Consider the following 22184-nt stretch of genomic DNA (forward strand, 5'->3'; position numbering starts at 1 on the left):
AACAAATATGGAAATACTGATTCCCTCTTTATCCAAATGACACACTGCTTCACTTATGAATGTGCGTTCTACATCAGGCCAGTGCCATTTCTGAGCGCCACCTTGTCACCTATTCTTATCAGCTACTATGTTTTTTTTTCTTTTTTCAAAACAAGGTTATTTTTACATTAGTAGCGAGACATCGTTCAATTTATTTAGTGATAAAGCCACTATACCTATGCCAGGGTATAAAGTCCTACCAGAAAATAACAGAAAATTTCTGTTATAGAGGAATCATCAAGAAAGCACAAGAAATGGGCAACATGGCTAAAAAAAGATTCTTGTGTAAGCCAAGGCAATCAGATATAAAAGCATTACTGATTCTCCTTTGAATATCAACTGATTAAAGTCCAAAATCTGGACTTCTTATTTCACATTTGCTTTCCCACTGTGTTTTGATCAACCATGAATCTTCTCAAAGTACAATTTAATACATCTTATCACATTACTAGGTGATAAGATTATTTTCCTGATTCATTTATCTGATTTTCAAGGTAGTCAGGTTGGCAAAACCACACTTGAAAAGCAATACATGACTTTAATTCACTGGAATAAAAGTAAGGAATTCAACGAAGAGGACATAAATTCAACTAAGAATATAGTTTTCACAAGAATATAGTTTTCATCATCGTTTATAACCATAACACTAGTTATACATAAAAATCAGGAGCCTGAGGTACAATAGTATATGTTCACATTTTGATTCAAAAGCTATAGTCTTCTAGGCCACAAAACAGTAATGACTTGCATAGACAGCATACAGTTCACTGCAGAGTATGGTTTTTATTCTCCCACATAGTGTGAGCTGACGAAGACAACTAAAAATCTTCCTCTCAAAACCAGCTTTTGGGAGATAAATATTGTAATTAAACAAGGAATTGAATTCCCAATAAGTCAGTAGTAACCTAAATGCAGTTTGTTCCTTATCTAAATTCCCTCTTGATAATGTCTCTTTCTGTCACCACCTACGAAATACTAACAAGACTTAATGCTCAAGAGTCAAGTCAGTGTTTAAATGGTACACATGTGTGAGACCATGCATCCCTGGTGGCTGCAGCACCACGGCCCACAGGGCTAGAATGGAAACAGTTTTATTCTGAGCAGGGGGCAAAGACAATGCAGCACTTCACAGCTACACTGTAATTAGTTCCTGCCTCAGTTTATCAAGAAAATAATTAGATCGTAACAGTGGCTTAATTAGCAGTGCTGGGTAAGAACCACTCTTATCTCATCAGAAATTGAAATTCCTGGCACATATTTTTATCAGAAGCCAGCTACACTTTGTCTTGTGTTCTGAAAAAGAACAGCCTGTGTACTGGTGGGCCTCTCGCGTGTCACAAAGAACCTACAATTTCCTTCCCTACAGTATTTCAGAGAGGAAAATGTTAGTTCATATCAGAGTCTCAATAAAAAGCCATTTGATTTCTAACTCTCATCCTTACCATCGGAAGAGATCAGTTATAAATTCATTCTATTAATTCTGTTTAAATACAGATATTATTGTACTAGTCTTAGAACAAAGGACTTAAGAAAGAGGTTCATCTTAGTTTTTCTACTATCTGGTATAGCTGTTTATCTTCTTGTGTCTACTCTGCTAGCTTTATTACAAATACTTAGACATGATACTAGTTTCTGCCATTTAAGCATAGAGCTTAAATAAGGTTAAAAAAAATCTGGCTATAATTTTTAGGTATACCAATTAGAAAAAACATTACCCACTTTCAAAATTATTATAAAATATTGATCCTTTCAAGGGTCCATTCTTCCTTCTTCACCAGAATTTAAAAATGGATCTCTCATGAACTTTCTGATGTCTTACAGCAGATCGACTGGCACTGAGGCAGAAAGCAACACAACCTTAAAAAAGAGACAATGACTCACTATGTTAACACATCGATTAAGTAGATGTAACAGTTTTCATAATAATACTTGGAGACATGATGTTTGAGACCAAGCGTCCCTGTCTTACTATAGAAATGAGCCAGACAGAGATTGTAGGAAACAATTGCTTTCAGCAGGGGAAAGGACAATATAGCACTTCACAGCTATACTGTAACAATTAACCCAACCCGCCATCTTCCAAAAAAAATAATAATAATAATAATGTGCACACCTGAATACTTGTATTTAATTTATGGTATTTCTCAAGGATTTGATCCCGAATTCCGTGGTTCAACATATTTCTGCTTTATTCAAAACAAGCATCTTGATCCATTTTGGAAAGTAAAAGAAAAAAAAAAATCTTGCTTACACGTGGGTTGCGCATAGAGACTTCGTCCCAAAGACGATGGTATGGAACAGGACAGGGAAGAGGAACTTCACAGTGGAGAAACCTCACGACTACTACCTCAGCAGGTAATCAAGGTCAATATTACCAATCATAACACTTGATATAATGAGATGAAAATGGCACTTTACCTCTGTGGTCTTCCTCCCCCCAAAACCATAACCCCTGTCCAACCTTAAGGAAAACGACAGATTTCAATACTAGGGTATTCTACTACTGGACCAATATTCCTCAAAAAGTTCAAGGTCATCAAAAACAAGACAAATTTAAGAAACTGTTACAGCCAAGAGGGGACAAGACATTTAAATGTAATATAGCATCCTTGGGTGGGATCCTGGAACAGAAAAAGAGAGTAGGTAAAGACTAAGGACATCTGAATAAACTCTGGACTTTAGTGCATAACGATGTATTGATGTTGGTTCACTAATTCATTAATTTTAACAAATACACTGTACTAATTTAAGATGTTAATAATATGAGAACTGAGTGCAAGGTATATGGGAACTCTCGGTACTATTCTCTCAATTTTCTGTAAACCTAAAGGTATTCTAAAAAATAAGTCTATTAAAGTCTTAGTATCACCTCAAAATATTCATGCATGGCAATTGGCTTAAACAATTAGGCTAATTATTTTTTCTTTCCTGTACTCTAAATATCGCTAGTTAAAAAATGCCTTAGATAAAATATGGCAATGTGTATAAAGATGTCTACCATTTAACACATCATGTGCTCTCTGGAGCATCAATAACTAGTATGTGCTGCAATGGCCAGCATTCTTTGCCTTTCATTTTGAAAACCGATTCCACAATACAGGCATGACAAGTTGCTCCCAGATACTATTCAAGTGCCAGAATTATCTTTTGGATCTAAGTCAAAAGCTTGAATTATTATGTTGTAGAAATAAAGGCTCTATCAAATGACTTCTGAAGAACATGGCTAAATGCTGAACTGTTCATGCTTAGTTTAAAATTCTGGTCTGCAAACAGCCTTTATAAAGCACAACATAAAATCGCTTCCACGTTCACAACCAATCAAACTGCTTCATTGATAAAATCCCTTTAGGTGTCTCATTTTTAATTAGATTTTGGTGCCTTTTCAGACGTGGAATTCTCACTTTCCTAAAGATATCAGCTAGATAATTAAAGAACCAAAACAAACATTGCCGTCATTATTCTTCTGTGTGAAGACATGTATTTACTGAAATGAGTTTTGCCTTTGCAGCTCCAAGACAAATTGTTCTGATATATATTCGCTGCTTATCATTCACTTTAAAAATCTTTTCAATAGGAATCTGACATATACAGCCTTGATCTTAGTAAAGCCTACAGCTTTGTTAAGAAAAGCTTGATTTCAGAGCTAATATAGCAGTGAGCTTTGAAAACAGAGTCAGGGCCCAGGGCAGGCTGCCCCAAATATCCCACAATGCCATATTGATTACTTTGAATTAAAGTTGCTTGACAAACAGCTGGTGCAAGAAGGGTACATTAGCGCTTGTCTCCTTGGATGCAGGAAATAAATCTCCATTGTGAAAGGTGCCCTCCTTGCTGCAGGGGGCCTAAGGGAGACACGCTTATTGCTAGCGTTAAGGAATCTGTTCAAAAAGCTTATATAAATGAACCTTGTTATTCCTTTCCTAATTTAGTACCCAAGCCCCAACTTTGCGTTCCTCACTAACGAGCACCCAAACCTAAGTGTCTTTGTCCTCTCAATTCTTCACAAACATATTGTTTCTTTATCTAAAAAGTACAAAAAGCTGGCTGGTTCATCATTTCTTGAAGCATCATGGATGATTTCCTATGCACACGTTAAATTGCTTTTTCTCCTGTTAGTCTGGTCTTGTGTCAATTTTATTATTAGTCCAGCCATAAGAACTCAAGGATAGAGAGGAGAATTTTCCCCTCCCTACAATAGCATGCAACAGATGTATCACAAACAACAGAGATTCCAACTAATTACATGCCAATGCAGTTTTCATGTTGCAAAACTGCATTTAAACTTAACAACAATAACACAAAGGGCATGGATCCTGTCTCCCCTGAAACAAAGCTACAGTTCTTAGTCTGTTGAGATGCAGTCCTACGAACCATATCTACAAACCTAGTTACTGTTTAATTTGAAACAAAAACTCTGTGCATGCATGAACAATGATTAAAAAGAAAGTTCTCAATGGACTACTTTATATTGTTTGTTCAGGCCCAAGAATGAGACTCAGAGATGCCTGGCAGAAAACTTATCTGGCTGAGGCCCTTTGAGGGGAATTTCATCTTGTAATATTGAAAGATTCTTGTGTTTTCACTTCCAGCCTAAAACTCTGGGAGGCCTGACAGGAGGCGTAAGAAGTCGATGTGGTGTGCAGTCTGACCATCTTGGAAGAGGAAGTACAACACAGTCTCTAATGAATGGGAAAATACCATTTTCAGGAAAAATGCTTATAGGGCACGTGTTCTACTGAACTACTATGGGCTGGCAGGACTCAAAACTGAATTATGGTGTGACAAGGGGCCACAAAGTAGTGGGGTGGAAACAAGTGACCGGCTCATGGTTGGAGAGCACTAAGTGCTTAGTAATGAGTAAGAAGTCTTGTCACTTACCATTCAGAATGCTCCCACAAAACAGACTGCACACAACACGCAAGGCTGCTATACTGGGAGGGGATTGGAACAGATGACTTCAAAGCAGCTTCTTTCCAAATTTAAGATTTGAATTTTATATCTTGATATGAGGAATGAGAAATGTACAGGATAACCCAAGGCCATCCCAATAAACAGGACCAAAAGTAACACCAGTTGTGTGAACCTGAAAGAGATGTATTTATTTATTTAATAACTTTCTAGGTACTAGACACAGCAGGAAAACAAAATAAAGTCCTTGCCGTCACAGAGCTTACCTTCGAGTGAAGAAGACAGACAGTAAATATGTAAATAAGAGTCCTATTTTAAATAGATAGCCAAGGAAGGACTCCCTGAATTGGTGACAACTGAGCAGAACCCTGAGTAAAGTCTCATTCCTGGATGTAAAAAAAGAGAGAGAGAGAGAGAGAGAGAGAGAGAGAGAGAGAGAGAGAGAATAATAGTTAATTTAAATAAATCTCATTTACTAGAAATTTCTAATAAACTCAGTATTACATTTTTATGTATCAAATGTAAGAAGATAAAAGGAAAAGCCAACTCTATATGCTTCATCGAGAAATGCTGCTCATTTCAGAAACTGTCAGAAATAATGGTTTTGCATTATTTCCACAAATTCTAGATCTTACTCAGAGTAATTATGTATATTTGTCACTTATACCTATGTAATTAATTGCATGACCATGTGCCCATTTTTAGAAATATGCTGATATGAAAACTTTCAATGATTCTTCATAAATTGAAGCTCATATACAATTTAAAAGAAATTGATTCCTTGAAAACCATCGACTACCAAAAATAATATCACATAGGTAATCTGAATAGTCCTCTAACCATTTAAAAAAATATCTGTAATGAAAAAGCTTCCAAAAAAGAAATCTTCACTGAAGAATTCTACCACTTAAAGAATTAACATCAATTTTATACAATCTCTTCCAGAAAATAAAAGAGGAGGAAAGTTTCCAATTCATTTGTGAGGCCAGTATTACCCTGTCGCCAAATATAGACAAAGACAGTACAAATAAAAAGGAAGGAAGGAAGGAAGGAAGAAAAAAAAAAGAAAGAAAGAAAACTAGAGACCAATATCTCTCAACGAGTGTTGGCAAAGATGTGGGGAAATTGGAATCCTCTTACATTGCACTGCTGATGGGAATGTAAAATGGTGCAGCCACTTTGAAAAACAGTTTGGCAGTTCTTCAAAAAATCAGTCACTGTATGACGAGCAATCCCATTCTTACAAGTAGATCTAAAAAAAAAAAAAAAAATAGTGAAACCATATGTCCATACAAAAACTTGTTAAGTGTTCAAAGAAGCATTTATTCATAATGGTCAGACATGAAAATACAACCCAAATGTCCATCAACTGAAAAATGGATAAAAAAATAATATAGCCGTACAGTGGTATAATAGTCAGCCATAAAAGGAATGAAATATACATGCTACAATGTGGATAAACCTGGAAAATATTAGGCCAAATGAAAGAAGCCAGACAAAAGGACCACATATTGTATGATTCCATTTATATGAAGTATCTAGAAAAGGCAAATCCATAGATAGAAAGTAGATTAGTGGTCACCAGAGGCTGAGGAAAGGGAAGAATGGGAAGTAACTGCTAACACGTATGAGGTTTCTTCTTGCAGTGATGAAAATGTTCTGGAAATAAATAGTGAAGATGTTTGAACCTTGTGAATATACTGAAAACCACTAAATTGTACATCTCAGGGTAAATTTTGTGGTATGTGAATTATATCCCAATAAAAAATAATGTTTTTAAAAAGATAAGAGAGAAGTAGGAAGACCATGGAGAATGTTAAAGCATTTGACCAGGCAAGAGATGATGGTAGTTGCATGGTGTTGGGCAGAAAGAAGTAATTAGATTTAAAAAATGTGTAGGCAATATAATTACTAGCACTTGTTGATTGCTTTGATGTGGGTGGAGCAAGACTGGGGAAAGGAAAGGGAGAGATGTTCAAAGACTCCCAAATTTCTGGCATTAACTTTTTGAGCAATGATGCTATAATCTACTGAGTTACGAGAGTCTGCAGGAAAAGCAGGATTAGTACAAGACTGTGAGTTTAATTTCAAATATCTTGAGTCTGGGGTACCTGTAGCACACCAAGTGAAGATGATGAACAGGAAGCTGAATACACATTCATGATGCTCAAAAGAAAACCTAAGTTAGAAATAGAAATTTAAGGTTTCCAACAAAGATACAGAAGATGAGATCCAGAGTGTACAGTGAGAAGGTCTCTCTTCCAACCTTAAGTGTTGAGGAATTCCAACATCTAAGGGTCTGGTAATCCAGCAAGTGACTGAGAAAGAGAGGAGAAAAGAGTAAAAGGAAAACTAGACTTATAAGGGGCCGTGGGAGCCTGGAGAAGAATTTATTTCTAAAAGGAGGGAGTAATCTCTAGAAGGGGTTGGCAACCTTTTTCTGTAAAGGACCTGACAGTAAATATTTTAGGCTTTGAGGATATAGAATCTCTGTCACATATGGTCTTTGTTTTTCTTTTATAACTCCTTAAAAATGTAAAACCCATTCTTAGCTCACAAGCCATATTAAAACAATCTGGAGCTGGATTTGGTCCACATGCTGTAGTTTGCCTGAACACTGGTTAACAGTGTTAAATGCTGCTAAGAGGTCAAAAGTCCACTGGGTTTAGGGACAAGGAAGTTATTGGTGACCTCAGCAGAAACAGTTTTAGTAGAGGGGTGAGGACAGACCACAGTAGCAGTGAGCTGAGAAGAGAATGGGAAGTAAAGAAATAGAAACAGCAGGGCAGACAATTCTTAAAAATTGATTATAAATGCGAGAAGAAAGTGTTAGGTATGGGGAAGAGTGGAGACATTGTTACCCGAAGGAGGGAGACTGCAGAATATTTAAATATTGGTGGAAAGAATTTAGTAAAGAGGGAGTGGTTACCCATGTAGATGACAGAAGAGATAACTGGTGGTAGAGATCCCTGAGGTGGTGAGAGGGGAAGAAGGGACTTTTATGGAAGTTGGATGGATATAGAAGAAGGCGGGTGGGTGGATATGCTGGCAGGAAGCTCAGAAGCTCAGGTATTGCATTTTCTAAATAACATTGAGATCCTTCCTTGAGAATGGCTTGTTAGAAGTTTGATGAGAATAAAGAGGGCTTGAAACAGCAGTAGCATAAAATGGAAGAATGAGGTAGCCAGAGAAACACTGGGGCCTGCTGCGTAGTGCTGAAAGCCCGGGTGAAGTTGACTGTGCCATGAATTAATTTTAGTACAAGTCTTCCCAGAGTACAACTTTTTCCAGCTCCTCTAGGAGGCTTGCTACAGGCACAAAGAAGACAAACAGTTGGATTCATCTGTGGTTAAGTTTTCCCTGGTGGATAATAGCTAGCAATAATGGATAGCATTTATAAATTTGGGGAGTGCGGGACTAGGTTTTTGTTAGTTATATTACAAATAAACCAAGGTTCAGATATGTTAAATAACTTGTTTATGATCACTTGAGTAATAAATAGTAGATGTTAAGATTAGAACTTGAATCTTTAAAATCCCATATACCTTTCTAAGTGGTTAAAAGTTTTTATAGTATTTTGGAGAAAAAAAGGGAAAAGTTCCTAAGAGGAATTTTAGGGAATAGTTTATAAGTAAACTACATTAACACCAAGGAAATAAAACAATATACAAAGAAATATAAAACATCTACAAAGCCTGACCTTTACTTTTTAAAACATACTCAGTCTACCTCACTAGAAATAGCCACTGACTGTGAACTCATTTTCTGGCTTTAACCATCACCCTGTCATTTTGTCTCCCTTGATATTTGATAACGTTTCTTCCTGTTTATAACACAATGAAAAGGAAAATCACATAAATCATACATGGGGAGAATGACTGAGACTGATACATAAATATATGATTATATTAACCCAGCTTACAGCTATCTGATTTAGTAAATCACTATATTATGGTTTAAAATATCTGCTTTAACTATTAATGAACAGTACATTCCTTTTCACCGAAACTCAAGATGTCCATAATATTCTTAATTGCTTGGCTTTTTTCAATGTAAAATTTAAAAATTTTAAATTAATTATCTAATGATTTAGGCCAAAGATTCACACTAACTAATGGTCAAATTATTATAGCTAATAATAGCTAAAATTAATTAAGTGCTTTCAATGTTCCAGGCACTTGGTAAGGATTTAATACAACAGTGGGTACAATTATTATCACTTCTCTTTTAAAGTAGAAACTGAGACCCAGAGAGATTATGTAACTTGTCTACTGCCATCAAAGTGGTAGAACTAGGCTTTGAACTCAGCTGTGTCCCATTCCAGAATTTGAACTCTTAGCTTCTATACAATACTTCTTTAATCCCTACCTGGACAGGGATGTATGGATCTCTTGTAATACATATGAATATAACCTTCTCCACTGACATCAAAGCCAAATGCTATGACATTGTGATTTAATATATAAAATGTGCTTTCAACATCATATAGTAAATAAATATTCCTTGACAGTTTAATGCAAAAACATAAGGCAAATGCCACAGTGGAGAACTTGAATCTAAAACAACTCTCCAACTCCTCTGAAAGATAAATTTGCTTTTGCTAACTAGATTCATTCTAACAATGAGAAAGAACTTCCCAGAGTCTTTCTTCAAACTGAACACCTGATAAAGGACAACAGGTCTGAAACGAGCTTTTAAGGTGTCCTGGCCCTAATACTTACTAGTTTTGTAACCCTGGGCAAGTCCCTTTGGGTTTCATCCTGACATGGGTTGTCATGACACTCCCCAAGTAGGGAGTGCTATGAAAGCACACTGTAAATGTTTAGGAAGTGCAGAAGTGTTACTCTTGCCTAGGGTTGCCAGATAAAAAATAGTGCCCAATTAAATTTCAGACAAATAACATATAACATTTTATATCTTAATTTTATTTTATATTGGGGACATATTTATACTGGTAAATTATTTGTTGTTTATCTGAAATTTAATCTTAATTAGCACCCTGTATTTTTATTGCTAAATCTGGCAAGCTATCCTTGCCTCCACGGCGAGGGATGCATAAAGGATAGCAGGCCCAGGGCCATTCCCACCTCCTAAATGGTGAAACCGAGGCAAACGGCGGCCTGAAGGAGGAACGTAGAGAGCGGAGAAGAGAAGGGACGGGTGTAGGACTCTCTCGGAGATAGAACTGAAAGCAGATTCTTTTCCCTTGTCTTCCTCCTCCCCCTCGACCCTCGGGTACCCCTGCATCTCCTACTGCTCAGGAAGGCCAAGCACCCCACACCCCGCCGCAGGGTAGGAACGCCCCCTCTACCCCGCCCCGTTACCGTGGCGGCGGCGGCGGCTGCAGCAGCAGCAGCAGCAGGCTCAGTCCACGCCGCCACCGGTTCCTCTCAGTCGCCACCAGCAGCACCGACACCACAGAAGCGGCTGCCACGTCCCTGGAGCCCGGCCGCTAATCGATGTGCGGCTGTGCTTCAGAGGTCATCCAAGCCGTCTTTCCATTCAGTCCCTCCATCCCTTACAGAAGCCTCTTGTCCTCCTCTGGCCACCGTCCAGGTCAGAACCAAGAAATAGGCCAATCCGAGAGAGGCATTTGGGAGGGCGCGTCACGGCTAAAACCAATCAAAGGAGCGAGCAGGTTTTTCGTGGCGATTGGCCTGTCGGGCTGCGTGCCTGCAGGGGTGTGGTCCCTGCTTCCTCTGCCCGGTGGGCTGGGCTCCAACTCCGGAGGGCTTTGCTCTGTCCTCAGTCTCCTTGGCAACGTGGGTGCTGGATCCATGGGTCTTCCTGGGGGTTTGTGGGTTCGTGGGTTCCAGAGCGCGGAACCCTTCATGACCTTTAATCTTCTGAGCCTCTGAGTGCAGAGGGTACCTGTGTAGAATATTAAGAGGTTGTGGGGTAAGAATACAAAATTTCATAACATTTTCAAAAATGTGAAAAACATGTATTTAAAATATCCTCTTCTCATCTCAAAACCTAAATTACAGAATTTTTAATAGGCTTAATTTTTTCTATAATGCTATTTTTAAGAATTGAGTATAATTGACATATCACATTGTGTAAGTTTAAGCTGTACAATGTGTTCATTTGTTACATTTATGTACTGCAATAAGACTATCATAGCTAACAGTTCTATTGTGTCACATAATTATTCTTTTTTGTGGTAAGAACATTTAAGATTTAGTCTCTTTGTATCTTTTGAAGTATATAATACAGTATTGTTGACTATAATCACTATGCAGTGCATTAAATCTCCAGAACTTACTCAACTTCTAGTTGCAAGTTTGTAGACTTTATTATTTTTTTACAGCAGTTTAGCTCACAACAAAATTGAGCAGAAGATCCAGAGATTTCCGGTGTATTTCCTTGTCCCCACACATGCATAGCCTCCTCCATTTTCAACATCCCCCACCAAAGTGGTACATTTGCTATAATTAATGAACCTACATTAATTTACTGTAATCACTGGAAGCCCATAGTTTATATTGGCGTTCACGCTTCGTGTTGTACTTTTATGGGTTTGGACAAAAATTTCATGATCTGTGTCTACGATTATAATATCACAAAGAGCAGTTTAACTGCTCTAAAAATCTAATCTAAAAATCCTCTGTGCTCTGCCTATTCATTCCTCCCTCCCCCATAACCTCTGGCAACCGCTGATCTTTTTATTATCTTCATAGTTTTGCCTTTTCCAGAATGTCATATAGTAGGAATCATACAGTAGGCAGCCTTTTTTCATATTGGCTTCTTTCACTTGGTAATATGTACTTAAGTTTACTCTATGTCTTTTCAAAGCTTAATAGCTCATTTCTTTCTAGTGCTGAATACTATTTCATTGTCTGGATGTACCACAGTTTATTTGTCCATTCATCTGCTGGAGGACATCTTGGTTGCTTCCAAGTTTTGGCAATTATGAATAAAACTGCTATAAACATCCATGTGTAGGTTTTTGTGTGGACATAAATTTCCAACTCTTGGATAAATACAAAGGAGCACCATTGTTGAGTCATATGCTAAGAGTATATTTAGTTTTGTAAAGATCAGCCAAACTGTTTTCCAAAGTGGCTGTACCATTTTTTATTCCCACCTACAGTGAATGAGTTCTTAGTGCTCCACATCCCTGCCAGTGTTTGGTATCATCAGTATCTCAGATTTTGGCCATTCTAATGGGTGCGTATTGATATGTCATTGTTGTTTTAGTGTGCATTTCCCTGACATATGATTTGAAGCATCTTTTCATATGCTTATTTGCCATCTGTATATCTTCTTTGGTGAGGTGTCTGTTAAGGTCTTTGTTTCATTTTTAAAATCAGGTTGTTTTCTTACTGTTGAGTTTTATGGATTCTTTGTATATTTTAGATAATAGTTCTTTAGCAGATGTCTTTTGTAAATATTTTCTCTGAGTCTCTAGCTTCTTTTTTCATTCTCTTGATGGTATCTTCATACAGCAGAAAATCTTAATTTTAATGAAGTCCAGCTTATCAATTCTTTCGTGGGTCGTATTTTGGTGTTGTAACTAGAACATCTTCATCAAACCCTAGGTCATAGATTTTTCTCCTATGTTAACTGATAGGAATTTCATAGTTTTATACTTTAAATTTAGGTCTATGATCCATTTTAAGTTAATTTTTGTAAAGATTGTAAGGTCTGTGTCTAGATTCTTTTTCTTCGTGTGTGTGTGCGCGCACGCATGTGCATGTTGTTCCAGCACCATTTGTTGAAAAGACTATCTTTACTCCACTGTATTGCCTTTGCTCCTTTGTCAGAGGTCGATTAATGTATTTATGTGGGTTTATTTATAGGCTTTCTATTCTTTTCAATTAATCTATTTGTCTAGTCAGTTGCCAATACCACGGTGTCTTACGATAGCTTTATAGTAATCTCAAAGTTGGGTAATGTTGGTCCACCAATATTGTTCTTCAGTTTTGTGTGTGTTGGCTAGTCTAGGTCTTTTGTCTCTCCATACAAACTTTAGAATCAGTTTTTCAATATCTGCAAAATAACTTGCTGGAATTTTGATTGGGATTACTTTGAATCTATAGATCAAGTTGGAAGAACTTGAGGGCCTGGTAGAGCTCATGGAGGTGAAATTCACAATAATCAAGGCAGAATGGTATTGGTGAAAGAATAGACAAATAGATCAATTGAATAGAATAAAATGCCCAGATATAGAACCACACAAATATAGTCAATTGATCTTTGACAAAGGAACAAAGGTAATTCAGGTTGGTTTTAGGAGACAAAAGATGGCAGTGGAACCACCATCAGAATGGTGTGAGCTCAGGTGACTTTTTCACTTCTTGGGTTCACCTATCCAAGTCATTTGTGTACTAAGTGGCACGTGGTGTGATCCCCTTAGACAAGGATCCCAGTCTGGTCCTGCATATTAGAACAGTTGGGCTCCCAACTCAGGGTTATCCTGTCAGCTAGCACTGGAGGAAACACCATCGCAATGTTGAGGCAGGTACAAGCCTCTGTAAAATGAGAGGCTTTGACTGAGGGACAGTCTCTCACTCTTTGCTTCGTCCGGGGCAATGAGGTTTAGAGAGATGAATAAAGTATTTCCCCGCCAAAGAACCCAAAGCCAAAAGGGGAAGATACAGTGAAGGCAAACAGGGATGTGTAGGAAGAGGCCCTTTATAGGGGCATCATCTTGAGGAATTTGTGGTGACTCCTGCTACCTCCTGCAGTGCCCTTCTACCTACTTTATCCTCTATCTTTTGTCACCTTCTCCTTTCCTTTTCTCTTCCTCATCATCACTTCTCTTCCTTGTTTCCTCTGCTCTGCCTTAACACAATGTTTTTCATACTGCTGGAAACAATTGCTTAGTGGGTAATGAAATCAATTCAGTAGGTCCAAACAATCATTCTAAAAAATGTTTTATCATGAAAAAACTTTATGCAGAAAAGTAAAGAGAATAGTAAAATAACCCATATACCACCTCGATTTAACGATTAATATTTCCCAGTATTTATCTCATTTATTCTCTTTGCTAAGGTAGTTGAAATCACAGGCAATGATGTCTCATCCCTAAAGACTTCAATATACATTCTAAGAGGATAAGGACATTTTCTTACATAATCACAATGCCATACTTTCCAAATGCAAATCTTCCCAGTTTGGACTACTGCTTTGAAAAAATGAAATAGAATAGAAAGTATTTCAGGGCTTCACATGTGGTAAGGGACAACTGTTCTATACAATTTTTGTTTTATTGTGTGTAAGTATGTCTACTGTGTCATGATGTAAAATTTATATCACACGGTGGTTTGCACTCTAAGAAATATGAAGAGCCCTGCTCTAAGCCAGTGGTGCTCAGAGTGTGGTCCTAGGACCAACAGCATCAGTATTCATGGGGACTTGTTAGAAATGCAAGTTCTTGAGTCTCACTCTGCACTGCTGAATCAAAATCTCTGTAGGCGAGACTAGGAATCTGTATTTTTAAAAAATCACCTGTATTTCCAGATGATTCTGCTAATGTGAGAACCACTGACATGGCTGATCCCAGTGGTGGCCCAGGCATCCCTCACCCTCACCTGTGGCACCTAAGGTGGGTCTTTTGTCTCTCTCTTCATTGTCAGAGGCAGTGCTGACAGTCTACTACCAGGGAGGTGGAATCCACCTTGGCAGTGCTTGGAGAATGCTTTCTCTTTGCAAGCTCAGGCAAACCCTTACCTTAAGGCAGAAAATGGTCTAGATCCATAAGATTATTAAGACACAGTTTGGTCGTTGTACCAGCAGCATCTGTAAAATGAGACGAAAGCCCTTAAGGGGTTATTGTGAGGCTTAAATGATGTTGTGAAATGCCTACCATCATACCAGACATAGAGCAGTCACTTATTATATGCTGGTGATAGTTGCTGTACTTGACACAGCCTACCAAAACTCTGGACATATAATTAATGTTCAGTAGATGTGACTGTTAATCAGAGAGAAAGGCAGGCTATTCTGACATGTTCCTTAATTTCGCCATGTATTAGAGCAACGTGATTTGTCAGAGACAAGAAACAGATCATAATTAGGAAGGAGAAAAGGAAGCGTGGAAGAGTGGAGGGTAGGGAAGGAGAGAAGACAGAAACATGTTCACAGTCACAAAAGCAATGGAGACAATAACTTTTCTTGAAGGAACGAGGAGTTACGAGCTATTGAAAACTATATGCTCCTTTCTTCTTACAGTTACAGAATTTCAGAACTCAAAAAGGGAACTTGGAGGTCACATACCCACCCTTCTATGGCCCAGGTGAAGCAGTGTGTTAGAGATGGGGGCACATAACTGGTTTCTGAGGACAGGCGCTACCTGCTACATTTTGCTATAAATTCAGCCAATTCAATTCCATGGAAACCTTTGAAGATTGTGAATGTACATATGTGGGAAAGGAGAGTAGCCCTCTGAGTGATTTCTTTCTTTTTTCTTTTATTTTTGTTCTCATTCCTATTCATAAGCTTCTCCTGCCTCATATTCCTCTTTCATGAGTCTCATCCATAAGGATCTAGCCTAATCCAGGAAGCTGCGGTCACTGGATCTGCAAAGTCCAGAATGCTCCACATGATCAGTTTCCTTAGCAGTGTGCTGGTGTCTACTGACCCAAACTCACAACTGGTTCTGATTGGGCATCCGGGTTCTGACTACACCAATAGGAAGCACCTCATTTGGTTCTTCAGAAATACTTGTGACCATATGTAGCCAGAAACCATTGTGGAAACACAACTCAGGGCTGTTCGACTCCTTTGTCTTTAACCCCTTCCTGAATTTCTTGCAAGAGGTTGCTATGAAAACAGTTGCTTTATTTGTGCAGGCAAAATGCAAAGTGCCCAAACCTCACTGAAGGGAGGAACCTCTGCACAAATCCCCGTTGCAGGTGGACTAACATCATCTCTTAACCACAGCCCCAAACCCTGCAATGAGTGGCTACTATTGGAAATTGGATCCAGGGTGTCTGGGGTTTGGGGGGCATTGGTTCAGAACATTTGGGTGATCCCGGTACTCTGATGACCCGATATTCAGGGTCCTCCATTTTAGAATATTGAGTGACCACCTGACCAGATACACGTTTGCTTAGGCTTCTCCCGTGGAGCTCTGCTGAACAGAGTTAGTCTTTTGCCTCCTGTCAGGACCTGGAACCAGTATCTGAAACCACCTAAGGAAGCTGCGGGACCGCGTATCCCACCGCATAGCTGCTCGCAGAAGACGCTCCTGGGGCTAATGGGGAGGAGGGCCGGCAAGGGTGCTGGGCCAGAGCCCTTCCAGGATGGAGCACTGGCGCGCCTGACAGCAGCCAGAGCAGCAGCGTACGGCAGTACCTGCACAAAGGAAAAGGCCCACACGGTGGAGACACATGTATGCACATGCATGCCCAGTCCTGGCCCTGCACAGCCCGCGCTGCCCGCTCCAAGTAAGGGTGTGTCCAACGAACGCTGATAGCTGCGTGATACAACCCCTAACGGGGGTGGGGGCAAATTCCAGCTGCCTCCACCTCGCCTCAACAGCCCGCCCCGCCTCGCCCCCGCACCCCCGCCCCTCCAGCCCCGAGTTGGGAGAAAGGAGCCGGAGCAGGCCCTCACCCAGCCCTTCTTTCCGAGCCCTGGCAGGTTGACTGCCCCTCTCCCCGTCGGCCCGCTTCTCGCCTCGGCTTCTCGGCAGATACCTGGCGGGAAACGAGGAGGGGCCAGCCAGGAAGGCGCGCGGCTGGCGTTCAGACCCCGGTCTTGGCAGGAGCGCCTAAGCTGCCGTCTCCTCTCCCCTACAGTGACAAAGACGTCAGACTGTGAGCCTCCTCCACTCCTGGGGCCGAAGCGCCGTCTTCTCGCAGGGAAAGGGGCGCAGCTTCGCCGAGTGAAAACGCTCCGGCGCGTGCGCACCTCTCCAGAACCCCCGCCCCGCGCCGCGGCGAGTGGGAAGAGGTGAGCGCAGAGGCGGGAATCGCGGCGCGCGCGGCTGGGCGCCGGGTAGACAGCGCCGAGCAGATGCCGGCGCCTCCGCTCTTCCGCCGTCTGCACACGCTGGCTCCGCGCTCCCACTGCGCGCCGGCCGAGCATCCTTCATCCTGACCCTCCCGAGAGGGGGCACCAGAGACTCGACTGCCCAGGACCATAAATCCAGAAACCCACAGGCTACCTCCGCCGCGGAAGCCCGATGCGCTGTCACAGCAAGATTGGAGCGACTTGCTTTTCTCACCTCCAGAGCTGCTTTCTCCCTCTCTCTCAGAGCCAGACGTTATGTTAAGAAAGCTGCTTGACTTAATCTCTAAAATAATCCCCTGTGGGGCGTGGCCGGCGTTGTCTGGCCGAGCGGCCCAGTAGAGTTGGTCTTGACTGGGAGTGACTCTCGTTTTGTGCCTGAAGACAGCGAGGAAGAGTGAGGGCAGAGCATCCTTTTGAAATCATCCAGAGCAGCAGTAGAGTTTTGTGTTGCTTTTTTGTTTATACTGACCTTTTTTTTTTTTTTTCGGTGAAATGCTATTTTGGTTAAAAGAAGATATGGCCCCCCAGGAGCTCACCCGGCGACTGGCAACAGTGATCACTCATATCGGTAAATGAAGCTTTTTTTCCCCCTTGCGTATTATTGGTGGAGGGCGGGGCCGTAGTCTGGGGCCGGGTCCCACCTGCCCTCACCCGCAGCTGGGGGCAGCGTCCTACCTGCGAAGGCCATGGGGCGCGTGCCTCGGCCGCTGCTTGGGGCCATCAGTAACAGGCATCCCTGGGGCGCGGCGCTCGCGGCCCTCGAGGCCCTGGGGTCCCCACGTCTGTCGGGGCCAGGTCTGGCCGTGGGACAGGTGCCTTTACCAAGCGATTGCCAAGTCTGTTGAGCCCTAAACCGAGGGCTTCTGGGCTGTTACCACCCGTTACCTGTTCTAACCATGGCGGGGGTGGGGAGTTGTGTTGTAGTTTACGCAGTAATGGGAAGGGAAAGGGTACCTGAGGAGCGGAAGCCAGTGCTTTCCAGCAGAAACTACCGCCAAACCGCTGGAGGCTTGTTCACGAGAGAGCTTGGTGAAACACATGTGCTTTCTCCTACCCCTTCCCTGGACCTCCCCCAAATAAAGACATTCGTGTTGACAGCCTTTAGATGGAGATGACAAGAATTATCGGGGTGATTTTCCGTGTTGCTCACTTCGAGACGCTACCATGAATGCGAATCGGTTTTCATTGATAAAGTCAGTACGTTTTTACCTCACTGTCGCACCCATTTCTTAAAACTGCCTTCTTGGTATTTGTTAAGTCTTGGTTCAATTAGTGAGAGATCATTGCGCTTCGAGTACCCTAGTCCAGTGTGTTTAGCACAATAATGATGTACATCTAGAATGACACACGTGTGGGGATATATTTTGTGAAGATGATTTATATGACAAGGCCCAGTTTTGATGATTCTGTTTTCAAAAATGTTTCTGGTGCCAAATGTGGCCACCAAACTTGTTTTTCTTTAAGAGAAAAGGTCAGTACAGTCCTACCAGGAAAGGCTCAGTGTGAAATGCTGTTGAAGGCAGGTTGAAATAAGAAGAAAAATACCTTCTAATGAAACAATTTGGAGTTTGAAATATATCGAATGCTGAAATGATTGTGCTAAATACCAGCCTGTGCACGAAATTGTGGTGTAGAGAAAGATCAGTGGACTAGGGGTTTTACTGGCTGGATTTGAATCCTTCCGTGGATAAATCATTCAATCTCAGGTTGAAAAATGGGAATTTTAATAGTTCTTTCTTACCCAACTCCAAGGCTATTTGTAAGATAATGTGGGAAAAAACACTGTCTACGCTGTGAATGTGTTATTGGTCATATCTCTGGGCCCTTTGCCACTAAAAATCTTGGGCAGGTCACTGGGTCTCTCTCATCTGTTAAATAAGAAGATAGACCAAGATGATCATTAAGTTCCCTCCTATTTCTTTGGATGTAGATCTTCTCGAAGATTTGCTAGGCAATATTCCTTGGCTAACATGAGGCTGCCTGTGGGGCCCAGGCTATGGTGTTTTTTGACCGCCTTGCTCCTTCTCTTCTTCTATAATCAGCTCCATTCAACATACAAACATGAATTTCTGTGGTTTCTGCCCTCAGAGAACATCTGTTGACCCCTGACATTTATGTGCTTTGCAGCATTCTGTCTCTGTGTAACCTCACAAACTGTAAAATAGGTGGGGTACACATTATTATGCCCATCTAATAAACGAAATTGAGACCTAGGAAGTTCATCTTTTAAGGTTTCAGCGGTAACAAAATAGTAGGCTTGGGACCAGAAGGAAGCTCTTTGGATGCTCTGTTCAGGCATCTCACTGAGGGGTCTGTCACCCTGCAATAGCCCCCTGTCTTCAGGGAGAATTGCATTGAGTGGCCAGTGAAGCTTCTGCTAGGGTGGATTGGCTCTGTGTTTGGCTGTTCTTTTCAGGAGTTTCCTTGGGGAGCAGCTTCTGAGGAATGCTTGGAACAAGGCTGTGGGTTAAAATAGTCTCCTGGTCCCATCCTAGACACTCATCTGGGTAGCAACACTGCACATCCATAATTCACTCTGCCATCTCTGTCCTTCACCCAGTTCTTCTTCCAGCTTGGGTTTCTGCTCTTTTCACAGTCCCTGAAATTTGCTTTCTACAGTTCCTGAAATTTGACAATTTAGGTCTGGGTCATGTTGATTCAATTTCTGAAATATCTCATGAGTCTCTTTCTTCATGTCCATTCCCACTGCTACCTGCCTCTGACCTGTTTCAGGACTTCATTTTCTCCTGGCTAACCATTGCGTAAACCTCCTTCCTCTCCTGTATTTGCCTCTAACCTATACCAGGAATAAAAGAACCCACTAAGAATATAGCACTTGTGTATGTCAGAACCTTTAATGATACTCCTACATAGTCATTCGCTGTAGCCTGGTGCACACAAGCTCTTTATTATTTGGTACCCTTCTAGTCTTATCTCCCAATACTTGATATTTCTATACCTGTGGTTGATCAACTTGGGCTATTTAGTTCTTCAGCTTTGTAACACTATAATTTTCAACTCTGTTCCCACCTGTAAACTTTTGCTTCTGCTTTCCCTCCACCTGGAATGACCTCTTAACGTATTTCCCCTCACAGATAGTACACACCTTTCAATGCTTCTTTCACCAGGTACTTTCTCTGATCCTGCCACTAGGACATAATGACTCCTGCTTCAGATTTCCCAAGTAGGTTTTGTTCTACTCACATGACACCTCTCATACTCTCCCCTCTATCATGGTTATTTGGCTATTTTTGTGCTTGTCTTATCTCTGCTCCTAGGCTCCTTATTGCTTATCCATGTGTCCTAGACAGTTACCTAGCACAGGGCCTTCCTCTAAGGAGATGCAGAATAAACGTTTGCTGAATAAATGAATGAGTTGTTGTGCCTTAGAACAGACCTTGAATATTGAGCAATGCCAGACAATTTTTACACTTTTAAGGACAGTTCTGAAGTATTTGTGGATAACTCTTTTGTTTCCTTAACCACACTTTTCAAGTTAACATTAAGTTTCTCAAGTCTACTTTATATGATGTGGTTCACTGTGGGGACCTCCTTCTTTGGATTTTATTAGTTTGTCGGGTACTATCATAAAATATGCAGTTCACATGTAGACAGTGTCCAGATATGTTTTTACCCATGCGGGACACAAGTAGGAATAACTTCTCCCTTTTATTCTGGACTATAGAGCCACATTGGTTCAACTACAGAGTTTCACAATCAGAAAATAGTTGTTTTATTTTCTCTACCGCATCCCTTCCAGTTCTTGAATTCTCTCTGAAAGTTTTACTGTACTGCCATTGATATGCAGAGGTGCTGCCTAAGCACACACGGACTTTTACTAATGCATCTCAGATTGCTCTAGGATTTTGATCGGCAGAGCACATATGGCTCACATGGTGCTTCCAGTTAGCGGAAAACCTTAGTCATCTATCTGGTTGGTGTCAGTAATCCCCTGCACAGGCTTCACATTTCCAGTCCAGCTCACTGCCCTACCTTGTCATTTCATATTAGAAGTAATGATGTTGATCTTACTCTGTCATTGTTCTAAAATAGTTTCATATGTTTGGCTACACCCAATTAAACCATCAGGCCGAAAGGAACAACCTTTGAGACATTCCATACATGATCGGAAATTGGATTGGTGGCTGTTTTGGTGGCAAGAGCTGTAGGCTTTTGACTTGGAATCCAGGTCATTACTTTTAGGACGCTGCTGGCATTGGTAACATGCAACCAGAAGAAAACTAAACTGAGAAATTCAGCCTATGACTCATTATTCTACAATGGAGTAGTGGATGAAATGCCGAGGACTATGCCTCAGCTGTTGGTGCTGAGGGGTGGATCTAATTAGAGTATTTGCTGCTTAGATGGGAATGCGCCCAGTAGGGACACCTAGACATGCTGGAGCAATGACTTCATCTACCCCAAAAGTGAATTAACTGCATCTGAGCCATTTTTCTATTAGGCTCTCTAGACACTGCTCTAGGGCTTATGGATCGTTTAAGGTCTATTAAAAATGTTTGAACACTAAAAGAAATTGACAACTAAATTGCGAAGTGCGAAATAAAATTTAAGAAATGTTTAAATATCTACAAAAGCTCGCTTGCTCACAGTAAAATAACATTTCATTGCATTAAAAAACAATGCAACCTTTTGCCACGGTAGCCATTGAGGAATAGCAGCCATGGCTCTGCACTGCCCCATGGCCTTGGGCCTCAACAAGGGTCACAAGGTAACTAAGAACATGAGCAAGCTGAGGTATAGCTGCTGCTGAGGGTGCCTTACCAAGCCCATCAAGTCTGTGCAGGATGTGATCCGAGAGGTGAGAGGTGTGTGGCTTTGCCCACTATCAGTGGCATGCCATGGAGCTGCTCAAGGTCTCTAAGGACAAGTGGGCCCTGAAGTTCATCAAGAAAAGGGTGGGGACACACACCCACGCCAAGAGGGAATGAGGAGCGGAGCAGCGTCCTTGCTGCCATGAAGAAGGCAGCAGCCAAGAAAGACTGAGCCCCATCCCTTCTGTAATAAAGCCTTTTCATAAAAAAAAAAAAAAAAAAAGCATAGTTGGAATTCCACCACAGGTACTCCTCAATTTAGGATGGAGTTTAAGTGTTGATAAACCTATTGTAAGTTGAAAATATCATAAGTCAAAAATGCATTGAATACATGTAACCTACTGAACATCATAGTTTAGCTTAGCCTACCTTAAATGCACTCAGAACACTTAACCTACAGTTGGGCAGTTATTTTGAGTTTCTTCTCAAGAATAATTACCTTCT

At 40.9% G+C, this 22184-nt stretch overlaps 1 protein-coding gene, 1 long non-coding RNA gene, 2 other non-coding genes and 1 pseudogene across 6 annotated transcripts in view; 2 read left to right on the forward strand and 3 right to left on the reverse strand.

Annotated features, from left to right (window-relative positions):
- LOC105307270 overlaps positions 1–10721 on the reverse strand; it is a 12697-nt gene extending 1976 nt beyond the window's left edge. Inside the window, exons 1-6 of one of the 3 annotated variants that reach the window (XR_002778302.1) lie at positions 10272–10721; positions 6088–6199; positions 5214–5333; positions 4918–5122; positions 2153–2244; positions 1759–1874 (exon numbers count right to left, since the gene is read on the reverse strand). This is a non-coding gene — a long non-coding RNA (uncharacterized LOC105307270). Of the gene's footprint in view, positions 1–1758; positions 1897–2152; positions 2245–4917; positions 5123–5213; positions 5334–6087; positions 6200–10271 lie in introns of all 3 variants that reach the window. The other 2 variants (XR_897207.2, XR_002778301.1) reach the window with 2 other exon arrangements.
- LOC111734389 lies at positions 1064–1195 on the reverse strand. Its single transcript, XR_002778431.1, has one exon. It is a non-coding gene; the product is annotated as a small nucleolar RNA SNORA63 (small nucleolar RNA).
- On the reverse strand, positions 1535–1702 carry LOC111734410. The gene has a single exon (XR_002778441.1). It is a non-coding gene; the product is annotated as a small nucleolar RNA SNORA81 (small nucleolar RNA).
- A 6204-nt stretch (positions 10722–16925) lies between the features above and the next one.
- Positions 16926–22184, forward strand: part of MCF2L2 (MCF.2 cell line derived transforming sequence-like 2) — a 195338-nt gene continuing 190079 nt past the window's right edge. The window contains exon 1 of the mRNA XM_011382746.2: positions 16926–17476. Coding sequence (XP_011381048.2) covers positions 17401–17476 — 76 coding nt within the window. The 5' untranslated portion in view covers positions 16926–17400. The remainder of the gene's footprint in view (positions 17477–22184) is intronic.
- Positions 21590–21912, forward strand: LOC111734099 (annotated as a pseudogene).

This window comes from Pteropus vampyrus, unplaced genomic scaffold, assembly GCF_000151845.1.
Source record: "Pteropus vampyrus isolate Shadow unplaced genomic scaffold, Pvam_2.0 Scaffold14, whole genome shotgun sequence".
In the NCBI taxonomy this organism is placed as follows: domain Eukaryota; kingdom Metazoa; phylum Chordata; class Mammalia; order Chiroptera; family Pteropodidae; genus Pteropus; species Pteropus vampyrus.